Source organism: Pygocentrus nattereri, chromosome 17, assembly GCF_015220715.1.
Source record: "Pygocentrus nattereri isolate fPygNat1 chromosome 17, fPygNat1.pri, whole genome shotgun sequence".
Lineage (NCBI taxonomy): Eukaryota > Metazoa > Chordata > Actinopteri > Characiformes > Serrasalmidae > Pygocentrus > Pygocentrus nattereri.
Window position 1 is genome coordinate 11,387,885 of NC_051227.1, and position 18,290 is coordinate 11,406,174.

Sequence of the window (18,290 nt, forward strand, 5' to 3'; positions counted from 1 at the left end):
ATGCATAGTTCACTGTATTAATGTAAAGATGGTGATTTGGACCTTTCTGTAAACTGGTAATGGAGCTAAAAATTAGTTCACTGTATTAATGTGAAGATGGTGATCTGAAGCAATCTGCTAACTGGTAATGGAACTAAAACAAATATGTAACATTAATTAATGACATTAATGTGAAGATGGTGATTTTGAGCGTTCTGTAAATTAGTAATAGCGCTAAAGTGATTAAATATGTTAATACACTGTATTAAGATGAAGGCGGTGATTTGAAGTGGCAACATTCTGTAAACTGGTAATGGAGCTAAAGCACCATTAAAATATCTAACATTTGTTTACTCTATGAATGTGAAGATGGTTCTTTAAGCATTTGGGAGCTGAGGAGACCAGTTCTTGAGCTTCTGAAAGTGAACCATGTTCCCATTTTTTGCTTGATATAAGATTTCAGCTGCTTAACAGTTCAGAGTCTCTTTTTGTGTGTGTTTTTTTTTTAAATAATGCACCAAAAGTTTTCAGTGGTGACAGGTCAACCAGACTCTTTTACTATGGAGCCGTGCTGTTGTAATACATACTGAATGTGGTTGGACATTGTCTTGCCGAAATAAACAAGTCCTTCCCTGAAAAAGACGTCATCTGAAAGGCAGCATATGTTGCTCCAAAACCTCTATATATTGTTCAGCATTAATGGTGCCTTCACAGATGTGCAAGTCACCCATATCATGTGCACTAATGCCCCCATACCATCACAGATGCTGGCTTTTGAACTGTGTAATGATAAAAAGCTGGATGGTCCCTCTCCTCTTTAACTTGGAGAACACAGCATCCAGGATTTAAAAAAAGAAGACAAATTTAGATTGGTCAGACCACAGGACAATTTTTGAATTTGCTCAGGCCCAGAGAAGGTGGCAGCATTTCTACATGCTTTTTATATATAGTTTCTTCTTTGCATGCTAGAGTTTTAACTTGCAGTGATGAACTGTTTTCACAGACAGTGGTTTTCGGAAGTCTGAGCCCATGCAGTGATTTCCACTACAGAATCATGTCTGATTTTAATGCAGTTTTGCCTGAAGGCCCAAAACTCACAGCCACTCATTTTTGTCCTTGTCCCTTGCACACAGAGATTGCTTTGGGTTCTCTGAATCTTTTAACGATATTGTGTATCGTGGATGATGGAATCCCCAAGTTCTATTTTATGTTGAGAAACGTTACTCTGGAATTGTTGCACTATTTGTCCATGCAGTGGTGAACCCCTCCCAGTCTTTACTTTTGAAAGACTCTGTTTTTATACCCAGTCATGTTAGTGACATGTTGACAATTAACCTAATTAGTTGTGAGATGTTCCAGCAGGTGTTTTTTTTAGCATTACATAATTTTACCTGCCTTTTGTTTCCCTCATCCCAACTTTTTTGATATGTGTCACTGGCATCAAATTCAAAATGGGCAAATAATTTTAGACTACAGCAGTCAGTATGGACAATTTATATTCCCAGTGTTTTAATAATAATAATTATTATTATTATTATTATTATTATTATTATTATTATTATTATTATTAATTATTCACTATTAATAATTCATTAATGTTAGTAATAGTATTAGTATTATTATTATTTATAGCAGTATAGTAGTAGTAGTAGTAGTAGTAGTATACATTAATATGTTATTTATATGTTAATATGTTACTCTAATGATCTGTTTTATTCATTGTTTTAATTTTGATTTGATCAGGTGTTTAATGAATGTACAAATGTGTGTTTGTTCTTCAGGATGGATCATGGAGGAAAGATCAGGATGAACCCAGGACTGAAGAAATGTAACACACACACACACACACACACACACACACACACACGCGCACACACACACACACATTAAAACATTCTATGTATGTGTCTCCTCTAATCTGTGTGTGTGTGTGTGTGTGTGTGTGTACAGATGCTGTTGATCTCACTCTGGATCCAAACACAATGAACAGCTTTCTTTCTCTGTCCGAGGGGAATAGAAAGGTGGAGCGTGTATTGAAGGCTCAGTTGTATCCAGATCATCCAGACAGATTTGAGTGCTCTTACCAGGTTCTGAGTGTGGAGAGTTTGACTGAGCGCTGTTACTGGGAGGTTCAGTGGAGTGGATTTGGAGCTGCTATATCAGTATCATACAAAGGAATTAGGAGGAAAGGAGGCAGTGGTCACTGTGAATTTGGATACAATAAACTCTCCTGGAGTCTGGACTGCTCTAATAACAGATACTCTGTCTGTCACAATAAACAGGAAACTGTCCTACCGGCCCCCTCCTCCCCCTGTAACAGAGTAGGAGTGTATCTGGACCGGGGTTCCGGCACTCTGTCCTTCTACACCATCTCCCCTAACACACACATGGTGACCCACCTACACACATTCAACACCACATTCACTGAGTCGCTCTACGCTGGATTTAGAGTTTATTATCCTGACTCCTCAATAAGTCTCTGTGAGATACGTATGGAGACTGATCACTTATAAAAAAAGTCACGTAGAAAAGTTTTATCTACTAAAGACATCTTAAAAGTGCAATATATATCCCAGGCACATCCACAGTCAAATAGACCCCTTAAGACCCCTCAAAAATAAACATCATCTCTAAAACACAGCCCAGTACACCCTCATCGACACACACCACAGCCCAGTACACCCTCTGAAAGACACACACTACAGCCCAGTACACCCTCTCAACGACACACACTACAGCCCAGTGCACCCTCTCAACAACACACACCACAGCCCAGTACACCCTCTCATCGACACACACCACAGCCCAGTACACCCTCTCAACAACACACACCACAGCCCAGTACACCCTCTGAAAGACACACACTACAGCCCAGTACACCCTCTCATCGACACACACCACAGCCCAGTACACCCTCTCATCAACACACACCACAGCTCAGTACACCCTCTCATCGACACACACCACAACCCAGTACACCCTCTCATCAACACACACCACAGCCCAGTACACCCTCTCATCAACACATACCACAGCTCAGTACACCCTCTCATCGACACACACCACAGCCCAGTACACCCCCTCATCAACACACACCACAGCCCAGTATACCCCCTCACCAACACACACCACAGCCTAGTATACCATCTCAACACACACCACAGCTCAGTACACCCCTCACTAACACACTCCACAACCCAGTATAACATCTCATCAACACACAGCACAGCCCAGTACACCCCTCACCCACAACCCAGTATACCATCTCAATGAGCCCAAAATGATTGACAAAACACATCAAAACGGTGTATCAATAATATAGCAATAATAGTTGCACCAATGAAGTTGTTGAATTAGAACATTATATTTCTGGCATTTGCCAGATGTTCTTATCCAGAGCAGCTTATAATTTGATCAATTCACAGAGGTAGGCAAAGGTAGCATTTGGAGTTTTTCACATGGGTGATATAGGTTTTAAATAAATATTCAATTAATCTACTGATCATTTAAAAGCTGCATTTTTTTTGTTTCCTCATGTTTAACTTTATATTAAAATTAGTTGGACTGTCAAACATTTCATTGTGTCAAATTAGCAAAAATGGAAGAAATCGGTTGAGAGGCAAATCTTTTTCACAGCACTGGGAGTGGGGTCTAGCTTAAGCTTAGCTATACGATTAGCATGAGAGATTAACGTTCTAATGCTCTGTTTGCATTTGTCTGGTTAGCCTGCTGTTAGTCTTGTCACAGCCTCTCTGCACCCGTGAATACAAATATTGAATTTTCTTTATGTTGTCTTTTGTGATTTGTTTTTGTATATTTTACTTCCATTTACACTTTAATCACATTTTTTGTTTAAATTTGTCATTTAAGTCATTTTAATTTTTTTTGTTTTGGATTCAAGGTTGGTAAAGTTTGTGTTTAACAATGGCAGCCTCACAGGTCACAAGTTGTTAACTCTTCTTAAACCAGTGGATTAAACCATACAGAAGCTTTATGTTCTGTTTCACTCTTTATCTGTGTTCTGTACTGTATGTGTCTTTACTGTACCACTTCTACATCTATACAAAACAATATGAACTGGTTAATGTAACGTTAATAGTGTAAGCTTAGCGCTGTCTGGAATGTTTCTGCTAGAGTTTTTAGTCGTACTGATAACACTTTACAATACCGGTCCATGAATAAGCACGTATTAATGCTTAACTAATGCTATCATCACAGTAAATTAATGCATGGGCTAATACTTAATAATAAGGAAATAATGAAGTGTATACATTAATAAAGAACTGTGTGAGATATAAATAGTCATTAATAAAGGTAATTATTAAGTATTAACATATTTCATGGAACACAAATCTGAACACTTCCATCATTCAAACAAATCAAACAGCACATACAAACATGCAAACAGCACGTCAAACAATACATCCAAAGACCAACACAGACCAGGGCAAACACGGGGCTTATATAACACAGGGATGACGAGAGACAGGGGGAAACGTGGAAACAAATCAGGGGCGGAGTTACAAAACAAGGGGCCAGACTGGGGATCAAAACAAAGAAAGCATGTGGACTAGACTAAAACACAACTCAAACACATGCACAGGACTGGGAGGGGCCAATCGTGACAGACTTTAACTAAAATGAATTATGTTCTTGCCCTTAACAGTTGCCCGTTACAGTTCTTTCCACTTAAGCAAATTATGTAGATTGTTATAAATACAACTTTTATTTTAGTTTAAACAACTCAAATTTCATGCATTTCTAATGGCATTTACTCATTGTAAGTTTTATCAGCTTAATTATATTTTGTAAAACTTAGTGTAATTGTGGACGCACATGCTGAGATAAGCAAGTTTTATTGAGGGCAAATCCAGGGTCGTGGTCATGACAGTCCAGGTTCATAGAGCCAACGCGAAGAGATCGGGGTGCAGACATGGTAAACAAACACAGAACCTCAAACAACGAGAATACAACACATACATCCAAACATATCCAACAAATCAAACAATCAGTATGATCAAACAGGCTTACAAACGAAGACCAACAAAAACTAGGGGCAAACACAGGGCTTAAATAATCACAGGGATGACGAGGGACAGATGGGAAATAGGTGAAACGAATCAGGGGTGGAGTCAAGAAAACAAGGGGGCAGGACTGAACCAAAACAAAAGCACGTGAAATATCAAAAGGTAAACAAAAAGCACATGGGGGAGCGGGAGGAACCAAGAGAGACATTTTTAGTAAAACTACTAAATTCTAATGCATTTCCAAATAGTTCTTCATTGTTTATTAGATACAACAGTTTAATTATAACATAGATGATTCATTAATGTACAATGTTAAATGTTAATTTTTACAAATTAAACTTCAACTACACTTATTAATGTTCCATCTGTTTAAACACAAAAGACAATGACTACCATAACAATAAAAAATTACAGTGACGGGAGTTTAGCCAAAGATGATGAAAAATAAAACGCAGCCATATTCGTAGCAGTACGCTGTGGAAACTGGAAATAAGTTTACACATAATCTCCCCTGGAATTTGACCCATCCTCCATGTATGAATGATTTATTTTTTCTAAAAGCTCCCCTCAAATTAACAGAAAATATGCTTTATGATCTACACATATTGCTATATGCTTACAATTTACTGCTGAAAGCCAAAAATCTTAATATAAAAATAATTTTTACAGAGCAGATCACTCAAGATCTGTTCATAGTTATAGCCCAGATTTGTGGAAAAATGGGTCGACTTTCAGTAGAAAAAATTGAGAGTTCAGCTTCTTTTATTATAAGGGTAACAGGATCCAGAAATGTTGCCACCTTCTCTGGGCCTGAGCCCATTTAAAATGGACTGAGTTGAAGTGGAAAAGTGTCCTGTGGTCTGACGAGTAGACATTTGAAATTCTTTTTGTAAATCAGACACTGTGTCCTCCGGGCTGAAGACCACTCAGCCAATGCACAGTTCAAAAGCCAGTATTCATGATGGTTTTGGGGGGCATTAGTGCACATAGCATGGGTGATGTGCTCATCTGTGAAGGCTCCATTAATGCTGAATGATATAAACACGTTTAGGCAACATGCTGCCATCCAGACGACGTCTTTTTCAGGGAAGGCCTTGATTATTTCAGCCAGACAGACAATGTTAAACCACACACTGCATGTATTACAGCAGCATTGCTCTGTTTTAAAGGAGTTCGGGTGCTAAACTGACTTGCCTGCAGTCCAGACCGGTCACCCCTGAGAACATTGAGATGAAATTAAATAAAAAAATAAATTAAAAAAATAGGACAAAGCAGACCCCGAACTCATGAGCATCAGCTGAAGATTATGATTTGGACATGCGCAGTGACCACACCAGACAGACATAGGGGAAAAGCGGCGCTTCTAACTTTAATCCTCCACCGTTTAATTAGACGCGTTCTTGCTCTTCTCCAAAGAGCAGCGCTGTGTATTTGTGTCTATTGTAAACTCACCGTGCTGAATAAAGTCTGTTATTGTGCGATTCTCTCTCCTCCCACTGCTCCACTTTCAGTTTCAGTCAGAGTGCACTCCCTGCTGACAACACCCACTGAAACCAGTTCCTGGTGGTTTTGTAATGTGTTTTGATTTTTTAAATGCGACGATTCTGATGGTCTTACAGGTGACCAATGGCTGATTCTAAATGCATAAATGAGTGACCCTTATTAGTTCCAAAACAGGGGAAATTCACCTCTGCATTTAACCCATCCCTGCAGTGAAACCCCGCAGACACTAACACGCACACGCATGCCCACACTGGGGGGCAGTGAGCACACATACCCGGAGTGGTGGGCAGCACTATCCACAGAGGCCAGGGAGCAGCTGGGGGTTAGGCGTTTTGCTCAAGGCCACCTCAATCATGTCCAGTCAGTTCAGGGGATCAAACCAGCAACTGGTCACAGGGCTGATTCCCTGACCTCCAGCCCACCACTGTCCTACAGGAAATTAGTGGTCTCTGAGGGAAACCATTGAGCCAACTCAATTAGAAAGCAAAACCATCAGGTTTTAATCCTAATGGCTTCTAATGGTCCATTTTCAGCAGGGTTCAGCTCGCTTTCTTCAGTTAAATAAACATGCAGTAATGAGCTCATCTATACGGAGCCCTGCTGGCGACATCCTATGTAAATAAAAATAACGTGGCCATGCCTTAACATGTGCGAATGCTTGGCAATGACTGGCAGAACATAATTTGTTATGTTTTCACACAAAACAAAGATAATTAAGTTATGGTCCCAACTTAGTAAACCTAGGAACGAGATCATGCCTTACTAAGTTGTGGCCACGCATTATTTTTTATTTATACAGGATGTCACCAGTGGGGCTTCGTACACCTACATTTCCTCACCCCTGAGATCACAGAACAAATTACAACCCAGTGCAATTGGCAGGTGTCCTGCAGGTGGAGCGAACCCGACTTACTGTGCTCGTTTAAAGAGCGTGAAACTGAGGAGGCAGTTATGAGGTTTTATTCTTTTATTAAAACAATAACCACACCCTTCTGACATGCTTCCTACCTTCAGCATTCCTGAAACCCAAACTGCAGATTGGGTTTAAAAGTGAATTTAAACTGAAAGGTTATAAAAATGACTGGTTATGTAAGTGATGCAGCAGAACGGAGAATCCGAGAGAAAAACGGATCAGCAGAAACTTCCCTTTTTCCCCTTCATCCCCAGAGTGCACGCGGGCGGCTTCTCTCCCTGAAACACAGCAGAACACGTCATTAACAAGAGTGATTTATAGGCCTGCAGAATTTATTACATTTTTAAATGTCATTTAGTTCAATAAACGCCACAGCAACCTGTAGAATTCAAGAGATCTGCATCCTGAACTCTACAAACTCTGACTTAAGATTTACTGCTTTATTAAATCTCCAATTTGGAAAATGTAAATTTAGATACATGTAGACACTCATAGCTCCAGCAGGGGGAGCTGGAGAAAACATTATCCAAAAACAGCAGAGTTTCCGCCTTTTAATCAAGACAGGAGATTAAACATTTCAGCTTCTGCTCTTTATTGGAAAGACAAAAGACACGCACGCACACCATTTATTAAAAGGGCCAATTTTGTATTGTGTGTTTTCCTGATGGGTTGATACCACACTCAAAGGATCCTAATGGTCTGTACTATGGGATGCATCCTAGATGTATCTGATGGTTTCCTAATAGGATCTAAAATGTGATCTACAGTGGTCTCATTTTAACCATTAAGCCTATTCCCAGCAGAAAGCAAAACCAGCAGGTTTTAATCATAATGGTTCTAATGGTGTTTTTATCAGCAGGTAGGTTGTAGTAGGTAACTAGCAGAATTAACAACTTCCCTGCTAAATGTTAAAGGACCATTAGGACCATCAGGATTACAAACTGTCACAAAATCGGACTGATTAGGCCATTTATTAAAAGGCTGAATTCCCCGACGTCACAAAAACCAGCACATTTACATTCAGCCTCCAGCAGGGCAGCCCCATCAGAATGTTGTTCACTGAAAGAAGTGAAACCACCTTAAAATCAGGACATTAGTCCATTACAATAATAACCGTAATGAGGACACTCATTATCTTCAGTGCTAGACTCTAGACTGTCTAGATTTATTATTTTATTTTTTACACTTTCATATAAAACACAAGAACTAAAATATGAAGATTAATTTCAGAGATGACCCAGACTGACCTTGTACAAACTGCAGACGAGGTTGAAGAGGGAGTTCATGGCTTTATCCTGCAGATCGTCAGTGTGTTCCTGAAAAGAGACACTCAACTGAAAACACGCTTTTAATAATGAAGACCTGCTGTTTACAGAGACGAATATGACTAATCTTAATGTTTCTCAGGCTCAGTTGTGGGGGTCATGGGGGCATCACTGTACTGCAGGCATCCCAAGCTGAAAAACTAGTGTAATGGAGATCAGTGGTCAATTCAAAATGGATTCAAATAATCAGGACAGATATAAAGCAGCTTTATTAGTGAGATTAACATTGTTCCAGCTCTGGAATGTTCGGTCTGATCAGGAATGGCAAGCTTATATACAGCTTTTTGATTGGATGTACAGTTTTCCCTAATAGTAAGAAGATGGCGAGTCACTGTCGGCCCACTGACGGCAGAGCTGTCACTAATCACTCATTTCCACTCGGTCCAACTCATTGATTTTTCCTTCCTCCATTTCTTTAGTTACTCTGAATTAGTTTAGTGAATAATTTTAATCCAGTATATTTACCGTAAAGTCATTTTCTCTCAAGTCTACTCATTTTTTCTCTCAGTTTGTAATATTTTCTAAAATAAAAGTCTGTGCATTTAAAGTCTGTTTGTGGGGATTAAAAACTAGAGCTTGTATGCAGGACTAATCTGGGTGGTCCAAGGGGGGACCAGCAGTGGCAAACGGTCAGCAGTGCCACCTTATCAACCAGTAAACTGATATGCTGCTATCTGTGTGGTACAGACGTTGTTAAATTAGTCCCACCTACATTAATTAATGGGAGAGGAAAATTTTCCATCCAACTTATATTTAGATGATACAAGAGTAACACATTGACAACCACCTGGAATAGCATAGCTTACAAACCACCATAGTAACCATCCAAATTACTGAAGTACCTGCTTGGAAATGCGCTAGAACCATCAGGGAACCGATTAAGCTGTGTAGTCACCATTTTCTCCAGAACACGATACGAGTTTAGTTTAGACTGTTAGCTGTTTAGACTGTTAGCAGCACCACGTCACTTCAAGGGCACTTCACGTTCCTCGCACTTCAGAAAAAAACAGAGTGAACCCCTCCCCCTGGGTTTTGTGAGTAATAAAGCAGTAATAAAGCTCTTACTCCATTGATGGTGATCCAGGGGACGTACTGGTGCGGTGGCTTCAGCGCTCCGGTCTTCACAGCGTTCTGGTGCATCAGTTTGTTCCCCTCGTCTCCGTTCACACAGGAGTCGATGGTCTTCCACGGAGTATCACTGAACAGATCCGTGCACTGAGGACACAGCAGTAACTGTTACCATGGAGACCATCACACACACACACACACACACACACACACACACACACACACACACACCACCTAAAGCAGGTTACCCCCGCCCATTCAGCCCGCAGCACTTTTGCCCCGCCCACATTAACACTAGCAGGACTGAGATTTCAGGATCCTCAGGACATCACCCCTCCTTCTTGCCAGCAATTAGCAGGACCATCAGCCAATCTGTATTATGTTAATTCACAGAGAAGCACTGAGGCAGCAGCTCTGTGGTGGTGTTAGTGTAATATCTCCATATCACTATCAGTATATTTGATTTTCTACAGTAAATTAAAAACAAAAAATGTGTTGCACCACATGTATTTATTATATTGTACACTGCTCAAAAAAATAAAGGGAACACTTAAACAACACAATATAACTCCAAGTAAATCAAACTTCTGTGAAGTCAAACTGTCCACTTAGGAAGCAACACTGACAATCAATTTCACAGCTGTTGTGCAAATGGAACAGACAACAGGTGGAAATTATTGGCAATTAGCAAGACACACTCAGTAAAGGAGTGGTTCTGCAGGTGGGGACCACAGACCACTTCAGTACCTTTCTGACTGATGTTTGTCACTTTTGAATGTTGGTGGTGCTTTCACACTCGTGGTAGCATGAGACGGACTCTACAACCCACACAAGTGGCTCAGGTAGTGCAGCTCATCCAGGATGGCACATCAATGCGAGTTGTGGCAAGAAGGTTTGCTGTGTCTGTCAGCGTAGTGTCCAGAGGCTGGAGGCACTACCAGGAGACAGGCCAGTACACCAGGACACGTGGAGGAGGCCGCAGGAGGGCAACAACCCAGCAGCAGGACCGCTACCTCCGCCTTTGTGCATGGAGGAACAGGAGGAGCACTGCCAGAGCCCTGCAAAATGACCTCCAGCAGGCCACAAATGTGCATGTGTCTGCACAAACGGTTAGAAACCGACTCCATGAGGATGGTATAAGGGCCCGACGTCCACAGATGGGGGTTGTGCTCACAGCCCAACACCGTGCAGGAGGCTTGGCATTTGCCAGAGAACACTAGGATTGGCAAATTTACCCCTGGCGCCCTGTGCTCTTCACAGATGAAAGCAGGTTCACACTGAGCACGTGTGACAGACGTGACAGTCTGGAGACGCCATGGAGAGCGATCTGCTGCCTGCAACATCCTTCAGCATGACCGGTTTGGCAGTGATGCAGTAATGGTGTGGGGTGGCATTTCTTTGGAGGGCCACACAGCCCTCCATGTGCTCGCCAGAGGTAGCCTGACTGCCATTAGGTACAGAGAGGAGATCCTCACCCCCTTATGAGACCATATGCTGGTGCGGTTGGCCCTGGGTTCCTCCTAATGCAGGACAATGCTAGACCTCATGTGGCTGGAGTGTGTCAGCAGTTCCTGCAAGATGAAGGCATTGAAGCTATGGACTGGCCCGCCCGTTCCCCAGACCTGAATCCGATTGAGCACATCTGGGACATCATGTCTCGCTCCATCCACCAACGTCACGTTGCACCACAGACTGTCCAGGAGTTGGCGGATGCTTTAGTCCAGGTCTAGGAGGAGATCCCTCAGGAGACCATCCGCCACCTCATCGGGAGCATGCCCAGGCGTTGTAGGGAGGTCTTACAGGCACGTGGAGGCCACACACACACACACACACAATACTGAGCCTCATTTTGACTTGTTTTAAGGACATTACATCAAAGTTGGATCAGCCTGTCGTGTGTTTTTCCACTTTAATTTTGTGTGTGATTCCAAATCCAGGCCTCCATTGGTTAATAAATTTGATTTCCATTGATTTTTATGTGATTTTGTTGTCAGCACATTCAACTTTGTACAGAAGAAAGTATTCAATGAGAATATTTCATTCATTCAGATCTAGGATGTGTTATTGGAGTGTTCCCTTTATTTTTTTTGAGCAGTGTGTGTGTATATATATATATATATATATATATATATATATATATATATATATATATATATATATATATATATATATATATATATATATATATATATATATATATATATATATATAAAAAAAAACCCACACACATCATTTTTGGATACAGTTATACAGCACTACTAAATTGTGCCTTGTCTGTGTGTGTAAGATATTACCACCTTGTTTTTATCATCATTTATTATTGGTGTTATTAGCATAAATAGCATTTACACAAATTCACCTACAAGTACACAAGTACACCTGTCGCAAATGTAGGAAGGAGGGTCCCTGGCTGTGTAGCAGCAGTTAGCTACAACTACAGGAAGGACGATGTTGCTGAGTCACTCATCTAGCACTTCAAGAAACCCAGAATAGACATTCGTTACTCAACTACTCATTATTTTGTTCCGTCCTGTTTATACAGTTTATACTAAATGTTTGTTGTATATTTGATTATATTTGATTTTTAAATCAGAATAAAATTGTTTTGCACCACATGTTTGTTTTATCCTCTCATTGCCTTTATTGTGTATACCATGTCTAGAATAGCTTTATTATTATTATTATTATTATTATTATTATTAAATAGCTTTATTGTTGTGAAGTCCAGGACAATAAGACTGACCAACAGCTTCTATTCACAGCTCATCAGGCTGGTGAACACCTCACTAACTACCTCTCCCCCCCCTCCCACTCCGAACTGATTAACCTTGCACTCAACAACTGCACCTTAACTGCACTGCACTGCTGCGGTTAGAACAACACTGTTTACATCTATTACTGCACAGAGCACTATTGTTTACTGTTTATATCTGTTACTTGATGCACTTTATGAACAGCTGCTCTACATATTTGCACATACGTGTAACTAATTTTATTTCAACTTTCATACTGTACATTTTTACTTTTACTACCATTTTTAGAGTTATTCTTATTTTCTTTTTTTTTATTCTCAAGATTATATTCAGTGAATGGAGGAACAGCAAAGTAAGAATTTCATTGTACAGTGTAACTGCCTGGTCTGCTGTGCACATGACAATAAAACTCTTGGATCTTTTGGATACGGTATAGTATAAATTAGCATAAACAGCACTTACATGAATTCAAACAGAATGCAGAACTGAAAGTGTTCGATTATGAAAAATATCATTAAATAATAGTTATTTTTCCAATAAGAACAAAAAGAAATGTACAAAGAGCGAGATTCAGACGGTAGGTTTTTTTTTTATTATTTAGTGGGACTCTTTAGTGAAACAATCGCTCTGTCGCTACTACACGCCCTTGAATTATAACTTGAGACATGATTCTACAAATTTTCCGTCGCGCTGTAGGAACAGTAACATACACTCGGGTTGTAAGTTCAAGTTCACCTTGAAGTCGTGTCATGTTAGGTGCTTTGGGAGTTGTACAAGCTTTGTGAGCCTGGGGGTTGGTGCTTCCAACGTATTCCTTATCATTACCAGGACAATAGGCGTTAATCGCTTCACAGCAGGGGAGTGGGCTACAGGGTGCGCGGTTGCCCTTACGAAAGTTTTCGTAGCTTTAGTCATTCTAAGATTAAGTGACCCTTATCAGTCCCTCAACGGGGAAATTTCACCTCCGCATTTAACCCACCCGCGAAGTGAAATGCCACATACACTGTATAGTGAAACACACACACACACGGAGCGGTGGGCAGCCCAATCCGCAGCGCCCGGGGAGCAGTTGGGGGTTAGGTGTCTTCCTCAAGGACACCTCACAGTCATGTCGGCTCTGGGGATCGAACTGGCGACCTTCCAGTCACGAGGCTGGTTCCCTGACCTCCAGCCCATGACTGCCTAGTGTTAACTCCTCAGTTAGTAGCTGCCAGACTCACCGGTTTCGCTGCATTCACCACATCTCTGGACATTTCCATGCAGTTGATCACCAAATACGCAGAACCTCCCATTTTATTCAGCATGCAGGTCTGAAGATGAACACAGGACATAAAACAAGAATGAGTTTGTGCTACTGAGGACGGTGGAATTCTACAGTTAGCTGAATCATCCCTTTCAGAAGACTGAAGCGGTGATGTGAACCCTCACCTCGATCATGTTGCCCTGACACTCCTCTGCTCCGTGCTGACAGATGAACTCGTACTTCCCTGCCGACTGCTTCTCCTGCAGCACAAACACCAGCAGTTTGACCAAAGCAGCAACACAAGCAGCGTTTAGACCGAAGGCTCAGAGACAGACCTGCGCGTTCCCGTACGGCACCAGCTCCACGGACATGATGTCGTTCAACATGAAGAACGTCGGCATGAGCTGTTCCACCAGGAACTGTCGGCAGCCTGGACACAGAGACTCGTAGTACAGACTGACGTTCACCGCCGCGCCGTTCGGCTTAGTCAGGTTAGACCTCAAACTCTCATCCAGCATCTGGAGGAACAACAGGATCACGGGAAAGCATTAAAAACACAAACACCACAACGCAAAAGTTCCAACAATAAAGACAATCACAGTAAATCAGCTACAACACCCCCACGATTCTACGGTGATACCGGAATAACCGATATGCCAGGTAGTGTGAGGTGAATGTGACAGGGTGATTTCTGAAAACTATGATGCCTACAAAAGAAAAGCGTTTGATCTATAACGACATTTTCACGCTGTTCATCTCACATTAACCTCCTAACGCAGCCAAACAGACCGTCCTATTTAAACAGAGAATCAACCGCCAGCGTGATGAACGAGTACTGCAGCACTCGGTCGCACTATGAACTGCTTTATAATCACACGCTGAATCAATGAATCGGTGAATCACTGACTCACTGATCGGACCGGTGTTCTATCGATTTGTCCTACTTCGTCGAGACGTCCTACCGTAGCGTATATTTATAGATCGTATCGATCGAAATGTGCTACCGTGTCGAAAAATAATACCGCGACTATTTTGTGATATTAGGGGCAGCACATATCGATAGGCTAAAAATACAGTGTCAGATCCTCCTACCTGTATTATATTAGGGGTAGCACATATCGATAGACTGTAATGAAATCAGTAATAGGTAATATATGTTTTATTAGAAAACATCAGAATAATAAACAGTAGTAATAGTGTAAAGTATTAAATTAATTAAAAGCAATAAACACTCACCATTAATTACACACTTTCTAACCAAGGTAGCAAGAATTGATGAGCCTTCCTACAAATTAGCTTAGAAAGCGATGTACGCATGCGCAGTAAATCGAAGCAGGACAGCTCGATGAGTAGCGCAGTTCGACAGAACACCGGATTCTGTGCGGTTTCTGTGGCCACGCCCACAGCAACTTGTGACAGAAGAAGCTCGTTTTCGTCAAACTTCCCGCACAGCACAGATTAAATCACGGTGTAGAGTTTCACACTGACTGCCAAAACCGACTGGATTAGAAGATGAAACATTTACCCAAACACGCCGATTTAACTCTGTGATGCTGGATTAGACTCGGAGAGTAGATGTTAGGGAATCGGCACCGACGCGGTATGAAAACACACCGGTGTTCAAGGCAGAAACGAGCCTTTTAAATGACATTTTAGGCGCGATTTTGTATTTAAGCACAATTAAGCACATTTAAGAGTGTTTAAAGTGTCGATTCTACACATTAGTTTCCCCATTCGCGAACTTGTTATTTGGAACTTTTCGTTCCACCTTAAATGGTGCAGCAGTTACATTAGAGCTAATGTAACTGTGTAATGTAACTCTAGTGTAACTGCTGCACCATTTAAGGTGGAACGGAAAGTTCCAAACTTGGTCTTCGGATCTTACCCCGAATTTGTCCGCAGATGAACACCGGAGCCAGAAGCAGAAAACAGCCAGCAGGAGCGAAACTTTCAGGGCACACATTTTCCCGTTTTTCCCTTCTTTTCCTCCCAGTTTCTCCGAGTCCGCTGAATCCGAGTGAATCTCCCCTTCACCTCATTTTTATCCTCCTTTCTGAACTCGACTCGTCTCGGCACGGCGCTCTGATTGGCTGAGGCGTCACATGACGGCAGCGCGTCATCAATATCCAGCAGATCCGCAGCAGCTATAAAAGTCACCCGGGCTGCGTAAAAGTGGCGCAGCCTCCGCGCCGCGTCTGCGCAGCCGCCCCAGCTTCCCCGCTGATCTGTGATGGTTGCACAATATCTGAGTACATCACTTTAATCACGGGGTTTGGAGATGATTAAGCGGTCACGAGGAGCGATCTCGTTCACCTCGTAAACAGCTATTATAAAAAAACAAACTGCGCACAAATGCTGTAATAACCTAGTGCTGCACACTGCTGCAGTGATCCATTGACCATTAGAACCCACACTGGTAGAAATGAAGGTTCTGCTCAGGTACATTTCTCCTTCATTGAGGTACAGACAGTGTAAATGTTTTCTCAAAGGTTCTACGGTGGTTTTAAGGTCTGATTGTGAAGCTTAATTCAGTTTTTTCCAGGTGAAAAGTTGGTATTTGTACCTTTTCATAACCAGATGTTTTAAAACAGAAGAGTAGAATAAAAGCCTGGAGGCGAGGCGGGGTGAGTGGAGTCAGTCCAGCTTAGAACATATCATTTCAGTGGATTATGGTTCAGTTATGTTCCCTGACTAAAGGGACTGAGATGGAGCCTTGAGGGTTCCACCCCAGTGACCAGAGGGGCACTGACCCAGAGACAGTCTAGGGCCTTTATTTCTGAGAGTGCATCAGGTTAAAAACCCAATGGGTTTGCCTTCTAATGGGAATTGGTTGAATAGTTTCCTGTAGAACACCTTTAGAACCTAGTGGGAAGCCATCAAATGCATTTAGAATCAGCTGTGGGTCACCTGTTAAACCGTCATGGCTCTTTACGTTGTGATATCAACACATTAAAAGGAGTCAAAACACCTTACAAAGTCATTCGGAAACACGTAATGGTGTCTATGGGTTTTCCAGCAGGGTTGTGAACAACAGATAAACAGGAGAAGAGAGAATGAGGGCCTTCACCAATCAACAAACACTTCAATTAAAGTTGGATTTTTATTTTTCACACTTTTTTTTAAGAGTCTTATCTTGTTTTTGGTTGTCAGAAAATTGGAAAACACCAAGTCTCCCTCTTGTAAGTTTTGACCGAACGGCCACTTAAGTGTTTACGACTGGCGAACTCCAAATTCTCAATGACACTCAAGTTTACAAAATGACACAAACACAATCTTTCATCTTCTACATCTGTGGAAAACGATAAACCTGCAGTGAACGTGAAAACTGCTATACCCAGTGTGATGCTATTACACTGACGTGCTTTTTAAAGCAGTAAAGATGAAGGAGGACTGTGGGTTTGTCAGGTTTGGACCGTCATGCTGTCGTCCTCTGTGTGGTAAACATATCTGTGAATAAACACCCCTACAGAGTTTGGTCTTATTTACTGGTTCACTGGTCTGCACTCACTGCCCTGTATTGTACTTTATATCCTAGTATTACAGCACTCTTCATATTTGCACCAATGGTTACTGTACAAGTTTACTCTGCATACTCATCTTTACATGAGTCGGCTTACATGCTGTCGGGATGAAACCTCGTATCTCCAGTTTTATCATTTTTCAGTTTTTGACATAATCTGAAAACGCCTGTTGTTCTTTACATTGTGTGTACATTTCAAGATGAGTGAACTAAAAGAAACGACCCAAAATGACTTGGAAAGATATCTGGTTCCTTTGACTTACATTAAAAGTAGAGTAGGTTTTCTCCTCCTCCTGTAAAGTTAGCATTTTGGACATATGAGGTTTTATTCTGACAGCAGCGACATGCTACTCTCACAGTACACACTTCCTCACTGTACGCTCTCCACTCACTCTGTATGTCTGTATATTATATTTATACTTGCATTATATACAGTTTTTTTGCACTTTATATTTAAATAATACTGTATTTCACACATCTGGTTATATCCTAACTTCACTTCATTGGCTCTGTACCTGTAACTCTGCACACTGACAGCAAAGTTGAATCTAATCTCATCTAATCTAATCCATCCATCCATTTTCTTAGCCGCTTCTCCGTCAGGGTCGCGGGGGGGTGCTGGAGCCTATCCCAGCAGTCTTCTGGCGGAAGGCAGGATACACCCTGGACAGGTCGCCAGTCCATCGCAGGGCAGACAGACAGACACAGACAGTCACTCACAAATTCACACCCAGGTAATTTAGCATGTCCAGTTGGCCTGACTGCATGTCTTTGGACTGTGGGAGGAAACCCACGCAGACACGGGGAGAACATGCAAACTCCACACAGAGAGGACCCCAGTCGCCCGGCCAGAGAATCGAACCCAGGCCCTCCTTGCTGTGAGGTGACAGCGCTACCCACCACGCCACCGTGCCGCCCTAATCTAATGTAATCTAATCTCATCTAATCTAATCTAATGT

At 41.7% G+C, this 18,290-nt stretch overlaps 2 protein-coding genes across 4 annotated transcripts in view; one reads left to right on the forward strand and one right to left on the reverse strand.

Annotated features, from left to right (window-relative positions):
- Positions 1-3,973, forward strand: part of LOC108411355 (NACHT, LRR and PYD domains-containing protein 12-like) — a 34,712-nt gene extending 30,739 nt beyond the window's left edge. For all 3 annotated transcript variants that reach the window (XM_037546731.1, XM_037546730.1, XM_037546729.1), the window contains 2 exons: positions 1,761-1,807; positions 1,930-3,973. In XM_037546731.1, coding sequence (XP_037402628.1) covers positions 1,761-1,807; positions 1,930-2,492 — 610 coding nt within the window. In that variant the 3' untranslated portion in view covers positions 2,493-3,973. The remainder of the gene's footprint in view (positions 1-1,760; positions 1,808-1,929) is intronic.
- A 3,488-nt stretch (positions 3,974-7,461) lies between these two features.
- Positions 7,462-15,889, reverse strand: ifi30 (IFI30 lysosomal thiol reductase). Its single transcript, XM_017682876.2, has 7 exons — positions 15,697-15,889; positions 14,147-14,329; positions 13,997-14,071; positions 13,789-13,878; positions 9,813-9,962; positions 8,670-8,738; positions 7,462-7,700 (listed from the first exon to the last, which is right to left on the reverse strand). The coding sequence occupies exons 1-7, from the start codon at positions 15,772-15,774 to the stop codon at positions 7,641-7,643; spliced, it is 705 nt and encodes a 234-aa protein (XP_017538365.1). The 5' UTR covers positions 15,775-15,889; the 3' UTR covers positions 7,462-7,640.
- Positions 15,890-18,290: the final 2,401 nt, after the last annotated feature.